The 27,315-nt window shown below is 34.7% G+C and overlaps 2 protein-coding genes across 2 annotated transcripts in view; both read left to right on the forward strand.

Annotated features, from left to right (window-relative positions):
- The window catches only part of LOC104289527 (bile acid receptor-like), a 7,294-nt gene extending 6,644 nt beyond the window's left edge, over positions 1 to 650 (forward strand). The window contains exon 10 of the mRNA XM_009888481.1: positions 622 to 650. Within this exon, the coding sequence (XP_009886783.1) occupies positions 622 to 650 (29 nt within the window). The remainder of the gene's footprint in view (positions 1 to 621) is intronic.
- Positions 651 to 759: 109 nt separating this feature from the next.
- Positions 760 to 26,692, forward strand: SYCP1 (synaptonemal complex protein 1). Its single transcript, XM_009888482.1, has 31 exons — positions 760 to 819; positions 1,022 to 1,106; positions 1,272 to 1,318; positions 2,709 to 2,873; positions 3,721 to 3,788; positions 3,980 to 4,053; positions 5,301 to 5,359; positions 6,415 to 6,484; positions 7,092 to 7,165; positions 8,147 to 8,255; positions 9,456 to 9,550; positions 9,688 to 9,872; positions 10,785 to 10,852; positions 12,033 to 12,094; positions 13,255 to 13,359; positions 14,386 to 14,489; positions 14,979 to 15,096; positions 15,338 to 15,408; positions 16,070 to 16,151; positions 16,795 to 16,857; positions 17,205 to 17,267; positions 17,927 to 17,989; positions 19,222 to 19,338; positions 19,960 to 20,070; positions 21,053 to 21,145; positions 22,045 to 22,119; positions 24,533 to 24,592; positions 24,735 to 24,914; positions 25,878 to 26,021; positions 26,382 to 26,468; positions 26,549 to 26,692. The coding sequence occupies exons 1-31, from the start codon at positions 760 to 762 to the stop codon at positions 26,690 to 26,692; spliced, it is 2,901 nt and encodes a 966-aa protein (XP_009886784.1).
- The last annotated feature ends 623 nt before the right edge of the window (positions 26,693 to 27,315 follow it).

Consider the following 27,315-nt stretch of genomic DNA (forward strand, 5'->3'; position numbering starts at 1 on the left):
CCTCCCGCCTGCCTCGCCTTGCGCTGCTCCGGCGGCAACGGCTGGCGCGCGGCCGGGGGGCGAGTGGTGGAAGGGCCCTTCCAGGGGGGTCGGGGGGAGCGGCCCTCCCAGCGGTCCCCAGGCAAAGCCCTGACCGACCCTCCGTCCAGGAAAGCACACGTGTGCCTGAGGGCGCGTCAGCTGGACTGACTTTTCTGTAAACTCTGACGGTCCGCGCTGGGGGGGTAACATTTCAGATACTTTAAACTTTTTTCTATCAAAACCAAAGAGAATTGTCTTCTCGAGCATCTGCTGTGTGTTTTAACTCTACACCACCAATGATAAATGCATGTTTGATGTGGGTAATTCAGAACAGTAAGTGGGAAGTGCACCACTCGAATACCCTTCCTGGCTTTGATTTATGGGTCCCACCAGATCCAGTGTGCCGTGAAAGTGTTCTGTCACTGCAGTCTGAGTTAGGTGAATTCAACAAGATAGTTTTTCACGTTGAGGCTCCTTATGAAATATGTTCAGATTCAAATGTGACATTCTGACAGGAGATGAATTACTCTATTTACAAGACAATTCTGTGACTTTTAAGACACCTTGTAAAATTAAATTTTCATGCTAAAACATAATCAGATGTGCTTTACCAGTACGCTTGGGAATAAAGCAAAACATAAGTATCAAATACTGAACTTGGGGAAAAAATAATTTTCGTTAATGAGTCCTTTACTATGCAGCTGTGTACAGGCATGCAATAGCTAGTAAGTTCTTGTAATGGAAAGCTTCGGCTTTGGCCACAGTATAGTCTATAAAGCAAACTACAAAAGACCAACAGTTTGAAAAGCCACTGTGAAGTAAGGAGCAAGCAGGAGAATTCCAAATCCATACCAATACCTTGGGCTTTGAAAATTGCAGGTAGTTGATTTATTCATGGAAACCTCTGTTTTCACATGAGCAGTACTCTTTTTTTTTTCTGGGTTTTATAATCCTTCTTTACAAACCTACCCATAGGAAACTAATTTTTAAATTTGTGCAGGGTTTTAACAAATGCTCAGATGATGATTTTAATTTGCCATTTGTAATGATGAGTACACCGAACCGTGGTGAAATCACTGACTCAGGTAAGAGTAAAATAAGCATTTACCTTGCACATTCTTTTACATTTTTTGAATATTGTTGACATTTTTCATTAGTAGTTTAACAATTTCATAGCTATAACACTGTTAAATACAGTTCCACTGTTATTTTTTTAGAAATACTCTGATCAAAATCTCTTCATATTTCAGATGCGATTTCACAGCAAGTAAAACTTTGCTCTGAGGTAGATGAAGAGGTCAGCTAAGTATAAACTCTGCATATCTAATTTCTTAGGGCCTCTTAATTTGTTCCCAAAACAGTGCCTAAAGCACTATTCTAATAGATGCTTCAGGGCTACAGGAAGTAGTGAAAGGTGGATAATAATTTTCTGTCTCCTGTTTAAAGCTGAATCACTTGGAGGAGGTATTTGCGATTCAGTGAACACGCCTGGAGATAAACCTTTAAATACTAAGGAGATTTCCAAGCTGTGTGTTGGTTGGGGTTTTTTTTGTGTTTTTTGGGTTTTTTTTGTGTGTGTTTTTTGTTTTGTTTTGTTTTTTATTTAAAGTGCCTGGGGAGTATGCAAGTTTTAATCAGGGTAAGATTTAGGCACTTAAATATCTTTGTGAAACTGGTTCTGAATAGCCTATTGAAAGGCTGAAGGACTGAAGTCAGAGTATTCTTTGGAAAATTGAAGCAGATTATCCCAATTACCTTGTCTGGCTTTATTTTACCTATAAAACAATGAATTAGCGGAATGGTTTCCTCAAGCGTTTGATTTTTCTCATAGTGTTTTTACCAACGTTTTTCTGCTTTAGTATAGCTCAGTAAAGGTAACCTTTTTTTCGGTAGCTTTCTGTGCTTCCCAGATACGAAATGCTGTTTGCTGCAACAATGGAACATATTTCTTGCAGTCCTCCTAATGATTTTTATATCCCCGAGGACCAAACTTCTTTTAGCCCTAGCAGCTATTAAAGTACAGTTAGGACTGTAGTAGTATTATGATGCAGCCAAAACAAGGATAGTGTTAGGTGACAACGTACTTAAAACAATCTGCAGAACTGCCCTGTGGCCTGCTGTACTATTACCTGCCCAAACCACTGAGCAAGCACTGCTTGTATTGCGCTTTAAAGATGTTCTAAGAACATGAGGTTGGTTGGTTTTCCTTCCTGCTTTGTGTATGAGTTAACTGCAAAAACATACAGCAGGTAGTCTTGGGCAAGATCTCTGAAGCTGCTTTTACTTAACTCGGCAGTATCTGTCAGAATAAGAGGAGGGAGATGATGTGAAGAACCTAACAGAAGGAATCTTGGCTCTACTGATAATTCTAGCAAAACTTCTATTGACTTTTGGTGGAGTGCGGTTATCTATGTCTTTAAGGTTATCTATTTAGCGATGCCACTATATCTGGAGGCAGTGGGGTATTTTTCACTTGTGTTTGTGTCTCTTTCTTGTTCTGTAATGTCTGTTGATACATACACAGTGGATGCATGAAGATTTAAACTGGTTCCTGATTGTATATAAGATTGTGTCACCATCTGTGGAAAAAAATTTACTCTTGTGATATTTCTAAAAGATAAATATGTATCTAAAACATTATTAATTAAATAGTATTTGAGATTAAATTGTGGAACCTGTTTTAATAGAATGTAGAAACAATGAATGAATTGTATTCAAAACTCTACAAAGAGGCTGAGAAGATCAAACGGTGGAAACTAAGTGTAGAATCCGAACTAAAGCAGAAAGAAAGAAAGCTGCAAGAAAATAGAAAGATTATTGAAGCACAGCGTAAAGCGATTCAGGAGTTGCAGGCCAGTATTGTACAACATACATTTAATACGTAAAATGTAGAGAAAGTACCTGCCGATTTCGTATGAAGATATTATTTGTACAATTAAATATTAAAGAACGTTGCACAGGTTGAAGAAATTTTGAACTGTTGCTGTGATGATTTTTGGAAGCCATTTGGCTAGATACGAATGACCTATGGCTCTCCTGCTATTAAAGGAAAAAATAACTTTGTTTTTTAAAAATGGTTTTCCTCTTTTTAATAATGTGCATTCCATCTTTGTATTATTTACTTGCACATCATACTGTGGGTATGCAGAAACCACTTCAAGACTGAATAAGCTTTCATCCTCCTGGTATGCGTAAAGTATGCTCTTGCATATTTCTGTATTCAACACACAGAGGAAATAGAGCACTCTTCTTTATCCCAGTTTCTTATCTCGCTGGTAGTGGTGGACAGAAAAACATATGCATAAAACTGTGACTGAATTATATATTTTAAACAAAATATTGGTCGTTTTTTGTTGTTGTTTGTGTTTTGATTTGGATTTGGTAATCTGAGTCATCTTTGATTGTTTGACTTTTACCTTGAGAAAATGGTTATTCTGAGAAGGGGTGCATGCAGTAGTGTGTGAATATATGTATGAATAACATACTTGTAAGTGTTTCAGTTGCTGGAAAATCATTGTTTATTATTATGTCTTTCAGGGAAACTGTAACAAAAGATGTCTCAGCATATAATATTAGATAAAATAGATTTCTGTCTTCTGATACAGAAAATTACTTTTTCATGTGAGATTTGAGAAGTGTATATTTCTAGTATATTTTTTCAATAACAATGTGTTTTATATTTGTTTCCTATGAAATTAGTTTGAAAATGAAAAACTAAGTTTAAAACTGGAAGATGAGATATGTGAAAATAAAGATCTTTTAAAAGAGTAAGTCATACAATCAAATATATTTTTGTGAAAATAATTAGTTTTCATGCTGAGAACTGTATTAATATGGGAAGTTACATACAGTTGTTGAATTGTAAAGGTCATCAGGGCATTTACATTGTTACTACTTAGGTATTCAAACTGTCATGCATTCCTGTGACAACATATTACAGTATTTTTTCCTCTTTTAGAAACAGCGCTTCAAGACATCTGTGTAATCTGCTCAAGGAAACCTGCACTCACTTCACAGAGAAGTCCACCAAATGTAAATGCTATTTAAATTTTGATTTATGAAAGTAAATGTACTTCTAGCTTTCTCTAAATTCACGAATGAAAAAAAGCTATCATTCTGTTCCAGATACATTCACCGGTTGAGATAAATTGTAGGTGGCTCTGCACCAGCGTGCCGTTAGAAGTGAAGCCATAGATCTAATCCACATATGTTTTGTAATGCTAAATCCAGAGGTTTTCTGATGTCAATATGATTGTTTGCTAAAAGGCTACAAGCCTTGGAACTTTTTAGGTGTCTAAACACTGATACAGGTTTAAGGCAGTGCAAGCAGTGCTAGTTAGCCAATAGCAGCCATTCCAGAGGAGTGCAGCTCTCCTGAGGTCTTGTCAGTCCATTGACGTTTTTCAGTTCCATCCAGACACCTTGAGTATATTAAGACATATGAGGTGGCACTTCCTTCCCATTGTTTACACAGTAGAATCCAGTCTAGTTACCTCTCCTAGCTCTCTCTAACAAATTTCCAGGGTTGGTGTTACGCTGTTTGGAGCAGTTACAGATTAATGGGGGAAAAAAGATCCAAACTCCAAGACGCTATGAGTAACTAGCATTCTTCTCACTAAATTGACTGAGCCAAGACAATTGGATGACTTAACAAAGTTTAAATTCCTGAGGTTTTAAAATACGTTCTTGACTTGGGATTTTATTCTATATGAAATTCAACACCTGTGTATAGATGCACTGTACTTCTTTGATAGCTGTGTTTCTTACTGTTCTTTTCTATAACTGTTTTCTTAGGGAAAAATAATAACAATTACAAAAACAAAAGTAAAAAAAAGAAAAAGATGGAGATGGAATATTGTTACTATTCTATAATGACAGTTCTGTGGTCATGGGTATCTTTGCTGATGGGAAGAAAGTCAGTGCTAAACCTTATATTACAGTTTTTAAAACCGTAACACTTTTGATACATTAATATTCAACAACATAAATACTGTCAAAATTAATATAGTTATATAAATTGATCCAGAATTACACTATTCACAGAAAAAATGAGACTGGGAAGACGTTTGAAAAGCTGAGCTTGATTGATATTTCAATGGAATATACATTTTCTCCAGATGTTATAACTTTTGTCACCCTGTTTCATAATGATTTTTTTAAAATAAGAAAAGAGCCTATAATTCCTTTTTAAATTCATTATGCTGTTAAAGCATAATGGCTTGGCCAGCTGGCGTTCTTTTTCAAAAGGGAAACTTTATGGTACATTCTTACTTTGATAGATGAACATGAAAGAGAAGAAACAAGACAACTATACGTGGAACTTAATAACAACGTTGAGGTAAGTGATGTAGCTTGCTAAAAGGCTCAAATGTGATCTGAATTATATGGATATGTTCAGATACTATTTGTACAAAGAATGTTCTCTGATAAAGTAATTATAACTGTCTTGTGTGATGCAGGAAGTCAGGTTTTCAGTCCCTTTTCAAGAATTATTTTTGTATTGTGTAGGGCACATTCATTGGATAAAATGCAACAGTGTTTGGGATGTAGATCCGTATGACCTGTGGGATGTGTATGATCTGCTTAGTGTTAGGTGACTGTGATAATTTCTGTCTTCTTTTTGTACTCTGTTTCACCTGTCTATCTGGTGATTTCATGGAATGGCTGAGATTGGAAGCATCCTCTGGAAAACATCCAGAGAACTTCGCCTGCTAAAAGCAGGGTCAACTAGAGTAGGTTGCATAGGTCTGTCTTCAGTAGGTTTTGGGGTCAGGTATATTAGGATTATTCTGTTAAATAATTTTATTTAATGTAAAGTGCAATGTAAAATAAACATGAACAAAGAAAATTAATTTCAGTTTTGAGTGTGACACAACAACAAAATTCAATATGGGAACTGGTGGTTTTTTGTGTGGAATAAGAAGTATAATGTGTGAATATTCCTCGACTTAAAGAGGGTTTTTACCTTTTTAATTTGCAAAAGAAGTGCAGTCTTGACAAATAAATTAATTTATTATATTTTTGTTATTGATTATTCCAGTGTGGAAGATAAGACCCTAGCATATTTATAATAGAGAAATGCAAGGCATCATTGTTTGGGAGTGATGAACTCGATGTTAAGCAGATACAGAGAGTACATGGTATAATGGTTAAATATTAATTATAGGCTGTGGTAGCAACTAAGAAAAGCACAACTACTCTTCCGTTGTGTTAGGGATCTACAAACATGGGCCAGTAAAAATATTTCATGCTTGAAATTGTTTAGATGTTGAGTATAGAAATTCTTAAACTTCTGACTTTGAATAATTATAACATTCTGTTAACAACAAACCATAAACATAATTCTTCATTACTTAGTTTTATATGAACATACATATTGAATTTGATTTTTAGAGAATGATAATGGCATTTGAAGAGCTTCGTGTGCAAGCAGAGAACACCAGATTGGAAATGGGTTTCAAACGTGAGAATTCTGTTTATTGTGTTTATGCTGCAGGCTTAACAATTTTGTACTTCAAAGGTTTTACTGCAAGCAGTTTCAGGCCAGAAAGATACGAAGTGGTAGAATGCTGAACTGTTAACGCTGTGACAGTCTGGACCCTCTTTTATTCACGCTGCCTGCTATTAAATGCCTGGGCCCTTTTATTGTTTTTCTACTGGGTCAGATTTTGAACTTTGTTTTTCAAATAGTCACTCAAAGTCTAAGTTTTATCTGTGAAGTACAGTCTAGAGATCACTACTTATTTTATGTAGTTGGTTTATTTAAATGATAATGCAGTAGTCTACAGCTGCAGAAATTTTAATTACATTTGCTTTATTTATGCTACTGTGTGCCTGTTTCATTTTTACATGTGCATTTCTATTAGTTTTTTATAACAAACTATTAAGTAATATGTGGAATAATGGCTTAATTCCGTGGAAAGCTGGTGCAAAAATTAATTAGTCTGATTACTCTTTATGAAATAAATTGTACAGCTGTACAATTATAAGCAATGTTAAACTGGAAACTGTTTAACTTGGAGTATATTTTAACTAGTGTATTAACTATGGCTATTACTGTATCTCAAAAGTAAAAGAAGAAGCAGAAAAAGTGGACAAGTTTGAAAAAGAATGCAAACTGGAAGTCATTATGAAGGAAAAGCAGGTTTGCTCAGTTTTACAATCTAATAAGTACAGCTTTATTTTTGAAACAAATCTTGCAGTTTCTTTAGCATTTGAACTCTTGTTTTGCTTTTGTGATTGCTGATATATCAAATGAAAACAATTACTGTAAAAGTGCTTGGTTGTTTGTAAAATATTTGTATTTTGGAAGGATGGAAATTAATATTGCAAATGACCTGTTGATGATATGTTTCTTCTGTGTTATTTATTTAGAATAAAATGTGAAGTAGGCTGGTGTATTGTAACAAGGGACATCTTAGTGACAGAATTTAAAACTACCATGTAAACACTGAATACTCTTTCTGTTCTCTATACATATGCTTGCCTTTGTAAGTGGCTTGTGCAGAAGCATAAAATTAGCAAAGGAGTCATAACTCCTCATAATTAAGAAAGGTTTAGTTCATGTCTGGTAAGAAGGAACTTGGGAAGAATGATTATAATGCATATCAGACCACAGGCTGGTAAGAGAATTTAGAAATCTGAGATTAGAGTAGTTTTTTGTAGTGGTGTGATGAGGTAGCCATGATGGAAGACTGATTAAGTTGAATAAATTAATTGTGGTAAGAGTTTTTAGTTTGGAAGCAGGAGTCTGAGAAGCAGAGCATCCATCTGTGTCTGGGAAGGTCAAGAGTTGTTTTTTTTGCAGATGGATGTGACATTACAAAGGGGCAAGGGGCGTTTCTGGGCATCAGTAAAAAGGACAAAAATAACAGCTGGAGCTGTTATTCTGCTAACTTTAGTAATATTCCATATCTTTCATCTGTTGGAATTCATGCTTTGATTTTGAACTGAAGAGCTTTTTCATCTAGAGTAATATGACTTGGTCGATATTTGGCTAAGATTGATCACCTTATTTAACTGGAATGACAACAGTATGTATGGTAATCATAGCGGTGCACCAATGAAAATGAGAACCTGTCCTGTTTTTCTGCACTTCGTTATGATATTATATTAATTTTGTTAGATTTCAGTTCTTGCCATACAGAGCGATGAAAAAGATGGTATAATAAGAGACATCAAGACTCAGCTGCAGGAATCAAAAAATAAGATTGCTGACTTAGTACAAGCAAAAAGTAAGAGTTTTCTCTGCTATCTTAAAATATAACTAGTTATAGACATATAGGAAACAGGATCGTGATAATTTTACCCTGCTACTAGACAGCAGCAGAATTTTGGGCCTTGCAGGCCATATTTTCAGTTGGAACAGAAGCTGCTGATGTGGGATCAGGACTGCTACTGTAATCTGCATATGTATACAATCTAGGCCGTTATTTTGTAACAAAGGCTTTCCCTTTAGGCTTAGGCTACACCCTGGTTTTGTATTGACATAACAGCTTCCTTGCAATGGATTTTTCTTTTACTCTTCAATAAACTCTAGTGTGAACATGTTATACTGCTGTAAAGTGCCATATACCCTGTCATTCCTTTTCTGTAAAAGAAGTCTTACCAGGACACTGTATAGCCCTATCACTGTTCTGGAGATCTTTCCCGTTTCAGTTGGACTTGTATAGTGAACATGGCACCATAATAGATAACAGTGATTTTCCTGGTTACTGGGTTGATCAGTTTCAAATCAAGTTAGTGAAGGGTCTTCAAAGTATATTTGTTTAGTAGTCCATAAATAGTAGCCTTGTTCTGTGGTCAATAGGACATATTTTCACATCTGTGCCAAATAACCCGGCAAAATGTTACCACTTTTAAATGGAATCTTATTTGCAAATAGGCAAAGGATTGACTGGGATTGGAAGTGTAACTATATTTGAAGGGTTCTTTTTTAAGGGTGAGTCAAGCAGTGAGAGTTTTTGAAGATTGCAAGGGGAAAATACATTGCTTGAGTTTTGCAAACTTAAAGTCAGGTTCCATTGAGGAAACTTACTTTTCAGAACTTGATTATCAGTATTTGTAAGCCATCTATATTACAAAATACTTATAGTATATGATGCAAGTACCTTTGTTCTTTAGAAGTGAACCGATTTTCAGCCTCCCCTTCCCTGGGGAGTAGGGAGGAAGGTTTTCGTATAGTTTTTTTATGCCAGATACATATAGACGGCTGCATTTTCTTAAATTTTATAAATATATGTAATTTTACATTTTGCTTACTGTTACTTAGTAAGTTGAATAATCATCTTGGAGACTTTCCTTAACAATGACATGAATACATCATGTAACTTGATTGAAGTGTAGGAATGTATTTACCTGTAAAATAGAAATGCAAGCATTTTTTAGTAAATATCCTATTTTGCTCAAATGTAAGCATATATATTTTTGCTTAGGACACGAAGGAGACATGTTAAAGGAATCCCAGATCCATCAAGAACATTTGAGGGCAGAACTGGAAGAGGCCAAAGTTTCATTGCAAAAAACAGAGGTACAGCCTGCTTATAATTTTCCAGTGTAAAAAGATTAGATGAGTAATTGCATAAATAATTACTGATACTTTAGATATGAAACAGTTGTGTCTGTTTGTTGCAAAACATGGTTAGAAATTATGTCACTTTTTTGTAGGTTACTCAAAAGAACTTAGAAACAGAGTTGCAGACTGCAGTGAAAGCATTAGTTCAGGTCACTGGAGAAAAAGAAGCAGAGGTAGAAGAATGTAAAAAAATTAAGGCTTTGCATGCATCCCTGAAAGAGGAGTTTGAGACTTCTATTTCTAATTTGAGAAGCTTGCTGCAAAAAGAGCAAAATAGGTAAGTTAAACAGTAAATTCAAAGAATGATCTTGCAGGTAAAATACTAGATTTCTAAGCTTCTGGGAATAAAACCTAAACTTCAGATGTGATTTGGTGTAATTGCTTTTTTTGTAATCACTAATATTTTTTTTTTAAAGTCCTTCACCTGTCTCATTATTTGAATTATTAGCACTTGAAGACGGTTACGCTGTTTGATTTTGCGTGGATGCAGCTCAACTAAAAGAGCAGTAATCTCACTTAGTACTTGGCAGTTCCTTATTAATGGAACGTTTAGTGAGGAAGATACTCTTCCATATGTGATAATAGTCCTGTTTAATGCTATTATTAATGTATTTCAGGTTTTCTGTAGTTTTAAAAATTATGTATTTGTCAAAGAACCTGATGGCAACTGAAATCAACCTTTCTAAAAATAAGAACGGTAAAGATGTATTTTAATACATTATCACAGCTGAGTTTTTCAAGAAACAGTGTTTTTTTGGATACATGGTATTAAGGTGCCTTCTAAGTGGTTACATTTTATGACAAAGCCAAGAACAAAGAGATATGAAGCTGAAATTTGTTTTTTTGACACACTGATCTAAATGCGGATAATTTAATGTATTTTTTTTCAGTTGTGCTCGTTGACATTGCTCTATAAGAAAGCAAATTTTTTGCCCCCCTCCTCCCCTGACTTTTATAATTCTATTTTTAAGAAATACAGATTTATGTATGTATATATTTGTTTATTTTTATGCCTACTGTTCCCAAGTTGTAAAATTGAAATTTGATACATGTTGCAGGCAGATGTATCACCTGCCTGGTGAATGGCAATTGTTCTTAAAATGCTGGTGTTAAGACTTTGTTTTATTGTCCTTCAAGTTTCAAGTGCAATGCTTTGTACTATACAACTTTTTTTTTATTATTTCCTTAGATTGGAGAAATGTGAAAATGAGTCAAAGCTACTTACCTTGGAGCTCAGAAATAAGTCTGCTGAATTGGGTAAGATTTGTAGAAAGAAAGAAAATGAGCTAAATAGTAGTAAAAATGTTTTCTTCTGTTTCCTGAAAATAGACTGTCCCTATTGCTTGGAAAAATGGTTTACAGTACCCTGTACCTGTCAGGAATGTTTAAATTTATTTTTACTCATCTGACTCCCTTTTCTTTGGTAGTAATTGTAGCTAGCAACAGTCAAACAGCAGTGCTGCGCAGACGTCCAGTATTAAGACCATACATGCATGGATTCTTCTGGAATTCATTTGGTTTCTCTGCACTCTTCCAGTTCAGACTGATAGCACTGCAGACCTGTTTGAGAGGTAGTGTTAGATTGCTGAACAGTAGATTCCAGGAATGACTTCTGTAGCTTGTAGCAGAGACAAAACACTTGCATTAAGCTTTCCTGCAGCCCGCTCTCCCCCTGTTGTATGTAGATTCACACTGGCAGTTGTTAGCTTTAAATATTGCTTTGATATCCTGTGATTCCTAGATATGCACTTCTTAGCCCCCAGAGTAAGAGATCTATCTTTAGCAGTCTTTTCCCAGTGTGCAGCATATGTCTCTAGTCCTGATATGGTAGATGACAACTATAGTTTGATGTTCTTGTGTGTACTGAGGGCATCTAAAGGTAAGTGTTCAAAAGTTAACTGCTAATGCTTGTCTAAAACAAGGTGAGATATGACCTGTGAGAATTCCAGAGCAGAAATGAGTTTCGTACCCAGTACTTGCAAAAAATACCAGTAATGTAAATGTGCACATAGAAAACATTTTGAAGTTACTAATAAGTGGTTTCCTTTTTCAGCATATCCATGTGAATATCTTTAGCAGTCCGTATTTTTCTCTGTAAAAATGCAGATGCGTCAATACTTGGGGATTGTAAACGTTCTTACAGTCCACGGTTTATTTGAAACCATGATTGTGGAAAGCATGATAGGTTCTTAATTTTATTTAAGATAAATGATCAGTTTCTCTTCAGATACATATTTGCTTATGTCTTTCTGAATAATTTTTTCAACTCTATGTTTAGATTAAGTCATAATTTAGGTTATAATTTAGCTTCACAATTTCTGAACTTAATCCAACAAGTTTTGAAAATTTGGTATTGCAAAGGGATATATGCTTTATAGTGCATGTTAAATGTGTAAAATTATTCTGTTCAATCAATTTTACATTACATGTGCTGTAGAAGACATGACTAAACTAAAATGTGACAAAGAAATGCAACTTGAAGAGCTGTCAGAAACACTGGTAAATGTTCGTTTTATTAGTCTCATGGCATTTATTTTTCATATGAAGTCTCTCTTGCTTTTTAAGTATCTTAAATGCCGCATATAGACACTGTCTAATCTGCCTTAATGTTGCTACTAAATGTTCTTACCTGTCTTTTAGATGATTTCACTGTTTTCTTTGAATGAATTGATTCTTCCCACTGTTTTTCTTGTTTTGTTCTGCTTTGTTTTGGTTTTCCTTGTCAACACTTCTGGTCATTTCCTTCTTCATTCACACCTATTCAAATGCCTGTCCTTCTGGACATAAAGATTTCCTGGTTTTAATTGTGCCTAGTATTTGCTCTTTCCTCATTCTGAACTTTTCTGAAAAATATTTTTTTTTCCTTTTTTTTTTTTTGTTTTGTGATGAACATTAGCTCAAACCTTGTGAGCATCGTGCATATAACATTTAAGGCTGAGGGATCAACTAGTTTTTGACAGTAAAGATAATTCCTTGAGTGGCTAGCTTTCTTCATAATAATCTTCTAAAAATCAAGCATTGTAAAGGCTTACCTCATTTTGGTGTTTAATGGATAACCAAGCTTCTGACACTACCCAGAAAAGGCAGTCAAATTTGTGAAAGGGTTATGTGTGAAAAAATAAGAAAAATAATAAGCAGTTTCACAGGTTTCATAGGTTTGTTGCTTCACAAATCTGTTGTGATTATTTTGCTGTTTGTGGGGTGTTAGTTACGGTGAGGTGTCCTCCACACTGCAGCATTTAGTGATTAGAAAGCATCGTGTACTGTGGTGATGCATGTCCCTTTTCAAGAGAAAATATTTAAGAGCCTGCAGAAAGGTCTTTTGGGTTATAACAACCTGTTCCGTGTATTCCCATTATACTGGGTGTTCTGTTCTTAGTTATAGGGAAGTTTACCGAGGTAATTAGCTCTTGTCTCTGTGAACCCTACTGAACTGTGACATAGGCCAGTTTTCTGTTACAGAAGTCTACGTGATATGAAGTGCACTTTTAATACAGTATTATTTTTGTTATGATCTTATATTTACAAGTCTAACAAGAAACTGCATCAACTAACGTAAGATAGTGTGAAACCAGGTCTGCATTTTACCATGTATGTTTGTTCCTTATATGCTGCGCATTGACTTTTCTAAACTGAGTTTCACTAATCTTCTTAAACAGGGAAAAGTTGAAGGACTTCTAGTGAAGAAGAAAGATCTTGAGGCTACTGTAGAAAATCTGCAGGAGAGAGAAAAAGAAATTAAAAATGTTCTCCAAATCAGAGAGGTCTGAATAAAGGGTGATAGTAACATGTTTTTATAAATAGTTAAGTTACACATTATCACTTTTATGTAAGAACATAAGAAATATCTCATATTCAGACCAGTGCTCCACCCAATGCACTGCTCTGCTTGTGACAATGACAGCAGAAGGTACTATGTAGCATAGGAGCGTGGAACCATATTATCTATGGAGCAGAGGAACCATATTATCTATGGTCTGTACCCCTTCCATTCCTACTGTACCCCTTCCATTCCTACAGCAGCTGTATTAAGGATGTTTGAGGACACATCCCCGTCAGTTGCCTTTCCTGTCAGTTTATGGGCTTCTTCATGTTCACTTGTCTCATGTGTTTTTGAACCTCCTCATACTATTTACCTCCATAGCCTTCTGTGATAAGAAATTCCCGAAGTTCACTATGTGCTGTGCTTAAAAACTACTCTCCCTCTCTCCCTATTCTTTCCCTCCCCCCCCAGCTGCTTCCCAGTGCCTGTGGTATCAGTGTATCACCAGTTATTAGGAGGAAACAGTATTCAAAGCGTTTATATATTTTTAAAAAGCATTACGTTTCAGGGCTTGCCTTATCTTGTAATGGCAGCAAATTTCTGAGGGAGGAGTTTTGCTGTGTGGTTTGGGCTGCATCCAAAATGTGCTTATTCTATCACATAGTACTGGGACTCCGTGATTTTTGTTTAATTTGTTTTATTTAGGTGAATGCAAAAGCTTATGATGTCTGAAGCAAATGTCTTTATTTAAAATAATGTCCAAGGAAAGCTAATTTTGTCACTAATTTTGCACACCGATTAGTTAGACTTACAGTAGGGGACACATTTAGCATTCGTATCGGGGTTCAATATCTCACACTACTTTCACATCACACCAGAGAGATGTAAAGATACAGTCTGGCTCATTTATGGCATGTATGTAGTTTTGTTTCATCTTAAAGCTTTGTGTTGTCAGTTCGTTTCTAATAGCTTTCATGACTTGTAGTTTACATGTGTATACTCAAAACACTTTCTTTTTCTTCTGCAGAAAGAAATCCATGATTTGAAAGTACAGCTGACTAGTACAGCTGAAAAGGAACAAAATTATTTAAAACAGCTTATGACACTGAATACAGATCTTGAACGAGAGGCGTATGATCATTTTTGAAAATATAGTATTATTTTTTTGTGTTACATAGAAGTTATGTTAGTATACAATGTAATTCTCTATGATTGTTTTCTAATGAAATTTTTTAACCTATGCACACAGTGTGACATCTGTTATGTACTTGTATTTATAAATTGCGCTTTCTATATTTGTGTGTAATTGTTCCATATCAATGTGACTTAGTTGGGTTAACATGAAGAAAAAGTTTCTGAATTCATTGTTAACCCTGCTTTGAGCTGGATTTTGAACTACATCGTCTTCAACAACCATTATATTTCTATAGAAGTTGACTCTCATTTTCTTTCCTACTTCTGTTGCCTTTTTGCATCACTGTAACTTTGCTGCAAAGCTTAAATTTGTAGATACAGGCCTGGACTTTTTTCGGTGTGAAGTAACATTTTGTATCAGATAAATTTAACTTAGATGTTCAAAATACATGTTCTCATTTTTCTTGACCATTTGTTTTACATTAGGCTAAAGAATGAACAATTAACAGTGTCTATCGATAAGCTTTTATTAGAAAAAGAACAAATAGCACAAGAGAAAAGTGGTATGGCAACAGAACTCAAGAAACTTCAAGAAAGTCATGAGGCAAGTTGTAAACTTCCAGCTATTTTTAAAGGACAACATTCTATTTAAAATATAAATCATATGGTGAACTGCAACATGACATGGTTCTGTAGAGTATCTGAACTATTTTTTGTGTTTAAAATACAAAGGAAGCGCAGTTACCCTTGTGAATAAGGTAGGTCAAGATACTGCTTAAGGTGTCTTTGAATTTAACATGTCACTTTGAATTTTATTCACTTTACTTTTGTGGGTCTTTATTTAGGATAGTAGAAAAAAAGAAGAAAATACAAAACATTTAGTTGAAAACCTGGAAGTAGCAAATGGACAGTTAAGGCAAGTAAAAACAAATATTAGTTTACAATATTATTAAAGGAAGTAGACTTGATTCCTTCAGAGTTAGTCTAAATGTTGTGTTCATAAACTGCTTTCTGTGATTTTTAGATTAATGCTTTTTTAGGTTATATAGCTAAACAGAAATTATTTAGTATTATTGTTGGCCATGTAGAAGTTTCTACAAATTATCAGTACTTAACAGCTGCAGGAACAAGTTTTGCCATAGCTTCGAATTACATATAGAGACCTATCCTGTTGTGCATTGCCATCTTAGGTGTGAAGAAAATGAAAGCAGAAGTTAAAGGTTATGGATTAAGTGTGAAAAGGTGAAACTAGTTAAATGTTACTCTCTGAAGTAGTCTCTGTAACACCAACCCAATAGACAGGCAGCGTTCCATGTTTCATAGATGCAATACTACAGATTAGAATACATTTTGCTCGGGTAAGGGGAACATCTTTCTGTACTTTCAAAAAGTATGTACAGGTCAGACATTAACTTAGCAGTCATTTTGCATCATTTTAAGAACATTTTCATTGAACATCTTATGAGGTTCTCATCAATATTAGCCGCTCTTTATAGAAAATTAAGTATGGGTTTATTTAGAAGTAGTGAAAAGAAATTAAGTAAATATTTACTAATGCTTCTTAATTTGGCATTTAGAAATGAACTGGAGTCTTTGAAGGAGAAGATGGCAAAGAAAGGTGAAGAGATTAAAAGTAAACTGGATGAAAGAGAAGAAAATGTATGTGATAGCATGTGCTTTATCTTGAAAATATATAACATAACCTGTAGGACAAAATCTAAATGTAAAAACTTTTTTTGCAAAGCTCTGCCTGGGGGTGTAATATCTTACAGAGGCTTTCTTTCAGTGCTGCTACCAGTTGAGTCAACATACGTATACATGCTGAGCATTTTTATTTTAAAAGACAAGGACCTTCAGTGGGATGTTTACTCTTTACATGGAGGCTTACAAGTCCAGATTTGTTACATTTCAGGCAAACGGAGAACCCCCTTTTTTATTTCTGTATACCTACTTAGTGATGGATGGGGTATGGATTAGCTTTCAATATGTAATAGGAGTTTTAGAAATATTGTCAAATATTTTTACTGTAATACTGTAGTTTCAAAGTACACCTTATTTTAATCATAATGGATTTCAAAATTTTATTGTAAAAGTCAAAGAAGATACTCTGGGCTTGGGATGATAGCTTAGTTATTTTTTCCATGAATACAAAATAGGGAATACACTTAATTCTCATTTTTGAGGGAACTGCTTTGTAATTGTAACGTAGTAATTAATAGCAATTCTGCTATTACACCTTTTTTTTCTTTAGGAGAGTACAAAAATTCTGATAATATGACTAGATTTACAATTATAATTCCAGGCTAAAAGTATTGAAAATGAAATTTCAAGAAAGGAAAAGCAGTTGAAGATTGTAGAAAATAAGGTATGAACATTTATTTTTTAATGGACTGTAGAGAACTTCATACAAGATTATTTTTTAAATTGCAAAGCTACTTTTTTTTTTCCTTCTTTCTAAACTCTACAACCACTGAGGAACTGATTCATTGCTGTGGTGATATTCACTACTGTTGATGATATTGGGCTAGCAAAATTCTTGTAGTACCTTATGGTTAAAACTCCAGTCATTATAGCAGGTTAGTGTGTGTTTCAGTCCCATTGAAATTATTCAGACTTGTGCAAATGCATGTCTAAGAACCTTGACAGTAATCTTTACCACAGTGATTAATTTTTTAGGAGTTTATTAATTAATGTTTGAAATATCTCTTTTAGTTGAATAATTTAAAGAAACAGGTGGAAAATAAAACCAAATGCATTGAAGAGTTGCAACAGGAGGTATGTACAATTTTTAAAAATCACAAATACATAAAACATGGTATTTTGTGGTAACTTACTTTTCAACAGTTTTTGTCTGGTGTGATATCTTTAGTTATACCTAAGTAATTTATATTATTTCCTTTCTTATCCTAACTGAGCATATTAAGGAGTCACCTTTGGAACTACTTGATTGTGAAATTATCCTTACTTTTGAAAAATGCAATTACAGAAATAGTATCTTTATTAAACTTTTACTATTTTTATTTAGTACATGGTATCATTGATATACTTGAAATAATGACTTATCTCAGTTACCAATTGGACAAATTGTTAATAACTACTGTAAAAATTAATAACTTGTTTTGTCATGACATCTGTACGTTTACTGTCTGCAGCATCTTAGTTTTTCTTCCTATTCTGCACCCTCTTTTGTTATCCTCTGTTGTCACCAACGAGGAGCTTTTCATGTGGTCATGAAGTAACAGTATTATTAAAGTAGTTGAGCATTCTTTTGTTTGGAGAATTAATCTGGAACCTGAACTGCACAACAAAAAGAGAGCTATTTCCTTGCTGAAAGCTGGAATTTTGAAGATTCTGACCTACTTGATGCAGTTAAATCATTACATAATTCTGTTAACTTATTAAATTATAGTGTTTGTTTTACTTTATTTTGACAGAATAAGGCGCTGAAAAAGAAAATTACTGCAGAAAGCAAGAAAACAAGCATTTATGAAGGGAAGGTAGGTTTAAATAACTTCATGTAGAAAGTGAGGGTAAAGCACAAAGACTAAATGTTTTAAGTCCCAGTGTAACTGATGATAACGTTTAGCACATTTTTAATTGTTTTATGGATCTGGGATACAGATTTTACAGGAATGAGCACATAATTTTTGTAAAATACTTCCATTTTTAATCATTGGACACTGACTGGGCTGTCAGACATTTGTAAGAGATGGACATAACATCTCAAGGAATTACATTCCTAATCAGTCCCTTTCTTTTTTTGGTTGATAGTGTACTGAACGTTATTCACTAATGCCACCCCATTGAAATAGAAAAGCAGTTAAAAGAAATACATATATTATTCACTTTAGGCAGTTTTTTTGTTGTGTTCAGCAATGGTAAGTCCCTGATTAGAATATTGTGTCCAGTTTTGGGTACCACACTTCAAGAAAGTTGTAGACTGTTTTGAGGGTGTTCTTATGGGAAACTGCAAAGGAAAAATTATAATCAAAATGAACACTTGGGAGGAAAACATACTATAAAACAGTTAAAATCTTAAATAGATTTACAAAGGAGGGAATAAAATCTCCATCTGTATTTTTTTCAAAGAATTCACAGCATTTAGGGTGACTGCTTAGGAACAGACTCTTCCTATTTGTTTCATACCGAATTCTCATTAGTATTAGGAGCTAAAAGGAATTAATCTGTTTTAGAACTAAAGAAAATTCTAAAAATAAACTATTTCCAGATAAACTGTGAAAAAAAAAAGATTTAATTATAAACAGCAAACAGTCATACATTCATACTGCGAAGTCTTAGGCGACTATCAGTTGTGCTTCCTTTAAAAAATCCCTACTTTGCATTCCATGGTAGCAATACTAAAGAGTCTCTTGTACAGAAGGCAGAATGGTGTCAGATTTCTCGTGGATGGTTCCCTAATATTGGAATGATTCTTTGTGATTGACTAGCCTCTAGCTTTAGGACTGTTTTATCAAGAGGGGTGCACAAAACTGCTATGGGCTCTCTTTCTCATTGTGGTGTTGCCATTGTTTCTATGAATTTTTTACTAACTCACTTCAGGCCAAAGTTCGACTCTTTATGGAAAAAGTTGAACATTAAATAGAAAATAGTTCAGTCATATACCTGAAAAGTAACAGAGTGGTTCTGCTTGAAAATAAGAGCTAAAAAAAAAATCATTGGCATATTTGTTCCTGAACAAATTACAGCAATAATTTTGCATTCTCAAAAGGTGAATAAATTACAGTTAGAGATGGAAAATATGAACAAGCAACATAAGGAAACAGTTGACATCTATCAAAAAGACATTGAAACACAAAAAGTAAATGAAAATAAACTTCTTGAAGAGGTAAGAGTTGTTAATTTTTACTGCACCTTTTAATTATTTTTTTTGATGTATGATAGGTTTATGAAGCTGTATTGGTCAGATTCCTAGCTTTTACGTAGCAGTCTTATCAACATAGATAGAATTTCTTGTGTATGCATGTGAGCAAAGCTTTAGTATATTAGATTCTGAAGTTGAAGTATCGGTATATGTCTTTAAAAAGAAGAAAGCAGTAAAATTCTTTTTCTCAATATTGTTTTGTCAATATTGTTCACAGAAATTATATTCTTGGTATAAATACAGCATAAGCAAATTAGATTATAACTTCTCCCATATTAGTATTTTCTTGCCTACACTTTTTTGATGATAATACCAAAAATGTTAGGGCAGACTGCTTGAAATGGCCTTCTAGTTGAAAATGACATTTGTCTGCCATGGAAGAATGGATGTACTTTTAATCTAGGTTTATTTGCCCGTTTTAACGATATGAATAAAAGATGTAGGTTTTGAAACTGAAGCACTACACTAGATGAGACTATAAATACATTGCATCCACAGGGGTAAGAAGAAATGAAACTAAGATTATTTTTTTTAAAAAATATATTGTTAATTGTTCTTGAATTAAATGAAACCTGTTACTAACAGGTAGAGAAGATGAGGTTGCTTGCTGATGAAGCAACAATAACACAGAGAGAAACTGATATCCGATGTCAACACAAGATAACTGAAATGGTGGCACTTATGGAAAAACACAAGGTAAGAGATTTTACTGATTTCTGTGATTTGTAATGTGTGATACTATGCTAAGTATAAACCTTTCAGAATCAGAATATTACTAATATTCTTGAAGTGTTCAAGGCCAGATTGGACGGGGCTTTGAGTAACGTGGTCTAGCAGAATGTGTCCCTGCCCATGGCAGGGGGGTTGGAACTAGATGACCTTTAAGGTCATGCGACCCAAAGCGTTCTGTGATTCAATGAATTACAAAGTGAAACTTGATAATAAAGACCTGAGTCTAGGAAAATGAAGTTGAACAAGAGCTTGACTTTTCATCACCTAAAAATAAATTCATCTTCAGATTTTGAAAGCATGCCTGCTGGCAGGTAAATTCCATTTGTCTAAATTTCTAGCAAACGTGACATGATGTGAACAAGTAGCACCTTGGAATGCCCAGTAATGCTTTAGATAATACACAATGGTGGTGTGGGCCTTTTGAAATTGTCCTGCGGACTGCATTTATTTAAGGTGTTGTATTTGGACACTGATTAAAGGAGTGTATAGGTTTGTGCTTTGCAGGATTTAATTTTATATTCAACCTTCCTTTGATACCATACTGTTCTTCACTATCAGTTTGGTCCTCTTTTTAGGAGCAGATTACTTAGTGACCTTTAGCAGTTTAACTTAACACTTTCATTTACATTCCCTATTACTCTGTTTTGCAGTATATTTAGCAGATACCATTAATAAAAATAACATGGCTAGCTTTTATGTGCCGAAACACGTACCACTGCCTAGAGATAAAGCATTCTGTCAGACCACAAAATAATATTGCTTGTGCTTTTTCTGTTTTACAGTTTCTGCTGAAGCATCAATGTTTGTTCATAGTGCTTTCTAAATCTTCACAAGAGTCTTATTTGAAAAAAATGAGCAATGTTTTAAGATTAGGTAGAGGTATAATTGTAACATTTAGTCAAATGTTTTGAGTTTGTTGGGTTTTTCTGTTTTGTTTTTAATACAGCATGAATATGATAAAATGGTTGAAGAAAAAGATACAGAGTTAAAACTTTATAAAATAAAAGAGCAAGAGCATTTAACATCAAAAAGATCATTGGTAAGGCATACTCTTCAGCACAAAATAGTTAAATGGAGAGGCTGTTGTCCTTAAGGTGTAATGTAATTATAAATATCATTAGACTTCTTCCTATCTAATCCTTGGGAGGTTAATTGTCTGCTTTAGTGGGACTGAACAGTAAAGATCAACCCACTAATTTCCGTTTACTGTTATTTTCTTACAGATTTTATTATGTGCATTAAAAAAACCCAGATGCTTGTAAAAATAAATTGGAGTAGCTGTGCTTTTCTGTTTACTTTTCCTGATATTGCGTCATGTTCTAACCTCATTGTCTGCATAAGAAGCTTTTGTATTAAATAGTTGCAGTCCACTCCACAACCCCTACCCCCATGTGCTCACAAGTGTTTTAAGTTCTTACCTGGAATGGTTCTGGTCAAGCACCTGTTTCTTAGTAATACTTCAACTCTTTTTCAAACAAACTAAAACAAAACTTCAAGTCTAGAGTTGCATCACCTTTTTTTTTGTTCTGAGAGCCAACATCCCCTCAAGACTTTCACAAAAGTGTAGTTCTACAGCATCTACCTAAAATGCAGTATTTTTCTGACACTTTCCTTTCACAGAGTATTTCCTCACAAAGTTTTTTTGGTTAGTTTTTTTTTAAAGAAGGCAGTGTGACTCAAGGCTACGTGTTTTCTTGGGTTTATTTTTTTTGGTTTTTTACTCTGATCATCTGTTACTTTAGTGATTGAATCATTCTGAAAATGAATTGTAGATACCTTTCAACATGCTAACTTTATGGATAAGTCAGCTCTATTGAGCAAATGGAATTTTTTTTTTGTTTATAATTAATATCCCTATTAATTACTGTCTCATTTGGACTGTCTTCTTTTTTCCAGGTTAAGCGTAGTTAACCGTATACTTTATCTCATTGTTTTTAGGAAAGTGAGCTGTCCTGTTTGAAAAGCGAACTGTCAGCCCTTAAGGAACAACTTAAAGCAGAAATTGAAGAGAAGGTTTTTTTTTTTTTTTACTAAATGTAGCAGCATGGGTGACATGTGTGGCCTGGTGTTATGCAATATAATAAGGACAGCTCTGAAGTGCACTTTTGATTCTAGATCTTGCTCTCACTTGCTGTCTGATTTCAAGAGCTTGATGCTCTCTGAAGTCTCATTTCTAGTGGCAGTGAATGTTTTGCATTAATCCTTAATTGGTAAGTATGAGGGAAGCAGGGAGAGATTGAAATCCTATGAAGAACTGTCCAAGCTTGCAGGGATGATGTCAGGAAAGCCAAAGCCAATACGAAGGTAAAACTGACAACAGGAGTGATGGGCAACAAGAAAGGCTTCTACAGGACCTGCTGCTGAATGTGGGATGAGTTCTGATGACAAAGGACATGGAAAAGGCTGTGGTATTCAATGGTACCTGGAAATTCTGGAGAAAGAAAGACTTACCCTTGATGGAGGAGGATCAGGTTAGGGAGTTTTTAAACAACCTGGACATACATAAGTCCATGGGATCTGATGGGATACACTCAAAAGGGCTGAGGGAGGTGGCCAGTATCATTGCAAGGCCACTCTCAATTATCTTTGAAAGGTCATGATGGCTGGCAGAGGTTCCTGAAGACTTGAAGAAAGCAACTGTCAGTCCTACCTTCAAGAGGGGCAAGAAGAAGGATCTGGTGAAATGTAGGCTAGGCAGCCTCACCTCAATGCCTGGAAAGTTGATGGAACGAATGATCCTAGGAACCATTTCCAAACACATGAAGAACAAGGTGATTGGGAGTAGTCAGCATAGATTTATATGAAGGGAAAATTGTGCTTAACCATCCTGATTGCCATCTATGATGAGATGACTGAATTGGCAGACAAGGGGAGAACACTGGATGTTGTTTATCTTAGCCTTAGTAAGGCTTCAACACTGTCTCTCATAACATCCTTATCGGCAAACTGATGAAGTGTGGGCGAAATGAGTGGACAGTAAAGTAGATGGAGTGAGAACTGGCTGAACTGCTGATCTTAAGGGACTGCAGTTAGTGAGGCACAAAGTCCAAACGGAGGCCAGTCACTAGTGATGTATGTCTGGTGTTGATTCTGGGGCAATACTCTTTAACATCTTCATGAATGGCATAGATGATGGGACAGAGTGCAGCATCAGCAAGTTCGCAGATGATACAAAATTGGGAGAAATGGTTGATACAGCAGGTGGTTATGTTGTCCTTCAGAGGGACCTGGACATGCTGGAGACATGGGTGAACAGGGATGCCATGAGGTTTAACAGAGAGAAATGTGAAGTCCTGCACTGGGGAAGCAATAACGTATAGAACGGGTACAGGTCAGGGGCTGATAGGCTTGAAAGCAGCATTGCAGGAAAAGCCCTGAGGTTCTAGTGAACAGCAAGTTGAACACGAGCCAGAAACGTGCTCACTATCTTATGCTGCAATAGGAAGAGTGTTGCTAGCAGGTCAAGGGACCTGATCCTTTTTCTATACTCAGCACTGGCGAGACCACATTTAGAGTATTATTTCCAGTTTTGGGCTGCCCAGTACAAGACAGACAAGGGCGTACTGGAGCAAGTGCAGCAAAAGGCCATGAAGATCATTAAGGGATTGGAGCATCTGGCAGAAAAGAGGGACTGAGAGAGCTGGGATAGTTCAGCCTCGAGACAGCTCACAGACATATTATCAGTGTGTATAAATACCTTATGGCAGGGAGTAAAGAAGATGGAGCAAGACTTTCTCATTGGTATCCACTGAAAGGACAAGAGACAATGGGAACAAAACAAAGTACAAGAAATACCATTTAAACAGGAAAAAACTATTATTGTAAGGGTGATAAAACACAGGAACAGGTTGCCCAAAGAGGTTGAGTCTTCATGCTTGGAGACATTTCAGACCCTGTTGGACGCAGTCCTGATCAGCCTACTCTAGTTTACTCTGCTGCAAACAGGGGTGTTAGACTAGATGATCTCCAGAGGTCCATTCCAACCTTAACCATTCTGTGATTTTGTGATTGGTACGTAGTTTTCTTCAGTTGGCAACAGAAATGCAAAAGAGACTTAAAAAGACAGTGAAGGAACACTTACTCCAATGAACAAGAATGCTTCCAGTTTCTTGCATAAAAATAATCACTCAAAAATAGAACTCTTCATTAAATACAGCTGTGATAAAAATTGTATCATATTTTCTTATTAAAAGGAATGGTGTCTAGGTTCCTTGGTAGAGATGGGAGAAGTTGTATAAGAAATGAAACTGTGAATAGAAAAGTCATGACTTTTGAATGCTGCAGTTTGACTAAATCTGGGTCATACATTTGTGTGAACTTTGTAGCAGTATGATTGTGGACTGTGTTGTGTAATTACACCAAGGAGGTTTTCAACAACTAATTAAAATAAAATATTTACTTCTTATCACATAACTCTTTTTTTTAGGAGAATCTTGCAAAAGAATCCCTCCAAAATATGGTTCCTGAAGATGAAAAGAAGGACAAGGTAGCTTTAACCTTATCATTAATCAATTTTAGAATTTGGTAGTATTTACACATATGCGATCTGATTGAAGTTCCATGATAAATTATGTACACTCGACCAAAGACACTGAAATGCTTTTAATTTAAACCTCTTTTAATTTTAGAAAATGCAAAATCATTTTTCTGAGACTCCTAAGCTTCATTTAGATCTGGACTGTGCATCTATTAATGTAAAAAATAAAAAGTCGCCCAATGATATTCCTGCAAAAGTCAACATGATGGAAAAGAAAAAAATGCCTCCTTCAGCACCTGCACGAAGTCCCTTGGGTAGTCCATCTTTAAAGGTTTGTAACTCATAATAGTGCATTGTTCTTGTTTTAGTTTTCTGACTGTATTTCTTACTTCTCTGTTGATGCTTATTTATGTTTTTGTTGTGATAAGCAGGGATTTAAAAGGTAGATAGCCACAAAAAAAAAAAGTATTCCCCAGCGATATTAGAAAGCAATTTGTGTAAGTGCTCCCATTGTGTGTCATTTTTCTTGCTTAGTTACCTAATTTGTTTGTTATCATTGATCAGTAACAACTCCTGTCCTAGAGGGACAGTCTCTAGAATTCTTTTACTTGGTCTTAAAAGAAAAGCGTTGTCTGTAAAAGCACATTTTTCTCAACGGAACAGAATATAGCTTGTGTAGCTGTAAAAAATTATCAAAGTATTCCTGACTGCTTCACCGTAACTGCAAAAGTTTATGCTTCTACCCTGTCAGAAGCTCGCAGGTGATGTTTATATCTTAACAATAGAAACAGCTACCATCTTTGTTATCCTTTCTAAAAAAGGATTGCATTTTCCATTGCATTATTTCTGAGAAGTTTAACTTCTAGTGAAAGAACTATTTAAGTAAAAGCAATCTTTTTCTTGATATCACTAGCAATGTCTTTCTGAAAGGTTTTTCCTGCAGTTTTGTTTGTGTTTTCTTAAATGTTGGTTAGTCTGCGTGTAGTGACCACAGTTCAGAATAACCCAAATTTCTGCAGATAAGCATGAAGAAGTTAGATATATCTAGTGTGCCATAAAACTCAGTTCTTCCAGAGCTTCCTGTTCATTCTCCTTGTTTGGCAACAAAAAAGGGATTTTTTTTTTCTTTGTTTGAGTATTTGCTTCACATTTTGGATGGAAAGATAATTGTTCCACAGCATCTCTCTAGTGTCTTCCTGGATACTCAGTCTGTAAGATGGGTTATGAGTTTGGTTCTAGATTCTATAATTACCAGTGAAAATGTAATTTTAAATGCCATCTTTTTCTTTCCCAGACATATATTATAAAGACTCCTCCAGTACATAATCTGCAACGTGAAAGCACAAATCTGCATTCAGAACAGTGCATGAGGAAAAAGCAAAAAGTGCTTCTACAGCTGGATGCTCAGTCAGATAGCTCTGAACACAGTGACCTCCTGGTAAAAATCAGAGAATAGTGTACTTTACAGTTGTTTATGCATGCTGCTATATCTAAGAATATATAAAAAGCATGTGGGGTTCTGTATCTAAGACAATATTTATGTGTATATTTTTATTTCATTGGTTCTTTCTGGAATTTTATTTATATGTACATAATTAGTAACTATATGACAAACACAGTACCGCTATACAAAAATATATATTAACTTTTATATTGATTTTTACATGGTTTTTATTGAACTGTTGAGGCTTCATAGTAACTTCTTAACTTTTTTTTTTATACTCTAATATTCCCGGTGGGAAAGAAAATATATTTTTAATATAGTGTGATTAAGTAACTTTTTTATTTTTAATTTAAGAGCATAGTCTCAGAGGAAGAAATGTTTAAAAAATTATACAAAGATTATCCTCAAGCTTCACAATTATATGCCATGACACCAAAAAAGGTACTTAGCTTTTCTTCAGATCAAAACAAACAGTTAATCAAACTGGTTCTAGAAACTAATGGATTTCTTTTTCTTCTTAGAAACCAACTACATCAAACGTGAAAACTCCAGGCTCCGTACTGAAACTTACAACCATAAGAAAAATGCGAGAGGCTGGATGGACTGCAGTTTCTAAAATGGACAGGAAGAGAAAAATTAAAGAGGCTGAAAAGCTCTTTACTTAAACTGAAAAAATGACTAGTGCCCTAGCATTATTTGATTAGTATAACCACAGTATTACTATTCTTTCAGAGTTAGTATGTTGTTGCATTTTTCTGTCATACTCAATATGTTTAATACTATATTTATTTCCTTTATACATATAAACTTTATAGATACATAACTACATAAACCTTCTTTTCATTTTTCATTTTCTTTATTTCTTTCAGCCCATTTTTAAATGTAGATATAAGTATAACCATATAGAAAGCTATTTCAAAAAGAAAAATAGTCTGGAATTAGAAATACTGGTTTCAAAGAAATTCAGTTTTGTTCTTTTAAATTTACTCTCTTTTTCTTAATACATAATTCAGAAAAGGATATTGTTTAGTGAAAGAAATAGTGAAGCTGTTAAAATGCATACACTCTTACCTGAAGTCGTCTTGCTTTTTTGTTCATTTTAAACGTTATCAGAACTGTCTTTTTAGACTGTTTTGTTTTCAGTAGCTACTCTTTCAGTATATTAAAACAGTTTTGAAACTTTCAAAATCGAATTTTCAATAGAATTACTTTGGTTTAAAAAGATTTCAGCTTCATAAGGAATAAAATACGCACACATGTTTTAAGATTGTAAAAACAATGTTAAGAT

Source organism: Charadrius vociferus, unplaced genomic scaffold, assembly GCF_000708025.1.
Source record: "Charadrius vociferus isolate BGI_N301 unplaced genomic scaffold, ASM70802v2 scaffold1077, whole genome shotgun sequence".
NCBI lineage: Eukaryota > Metazoa > Chordata > Aves > Charadriiformes > Charadriidae > Charadrius > Charadrius vociferus.

Coding starts and splice junctions, on each gene's coding strand:
- SYCP1 (XM_009888482.1), top strand. CDS start 760: ATGGAAAGCTTCGGCTTTGGCCACAGTATAGTCTATAAAGCAAACTAC. Junction 4,054..5,300: donor CACAGAGAAGTCCACCAAAT/GTAAATGCTATT, acceptor TTACTTTGATAG/ATGAACATGAAAGAGAAGAA. Junction 16,152..16,794: donor TGGATGAAAGAGAAGAAAAT/GTATGTGATAGC, acceptor TTATAATTCCAG/GCTAAAAGTATTGAAAATGA.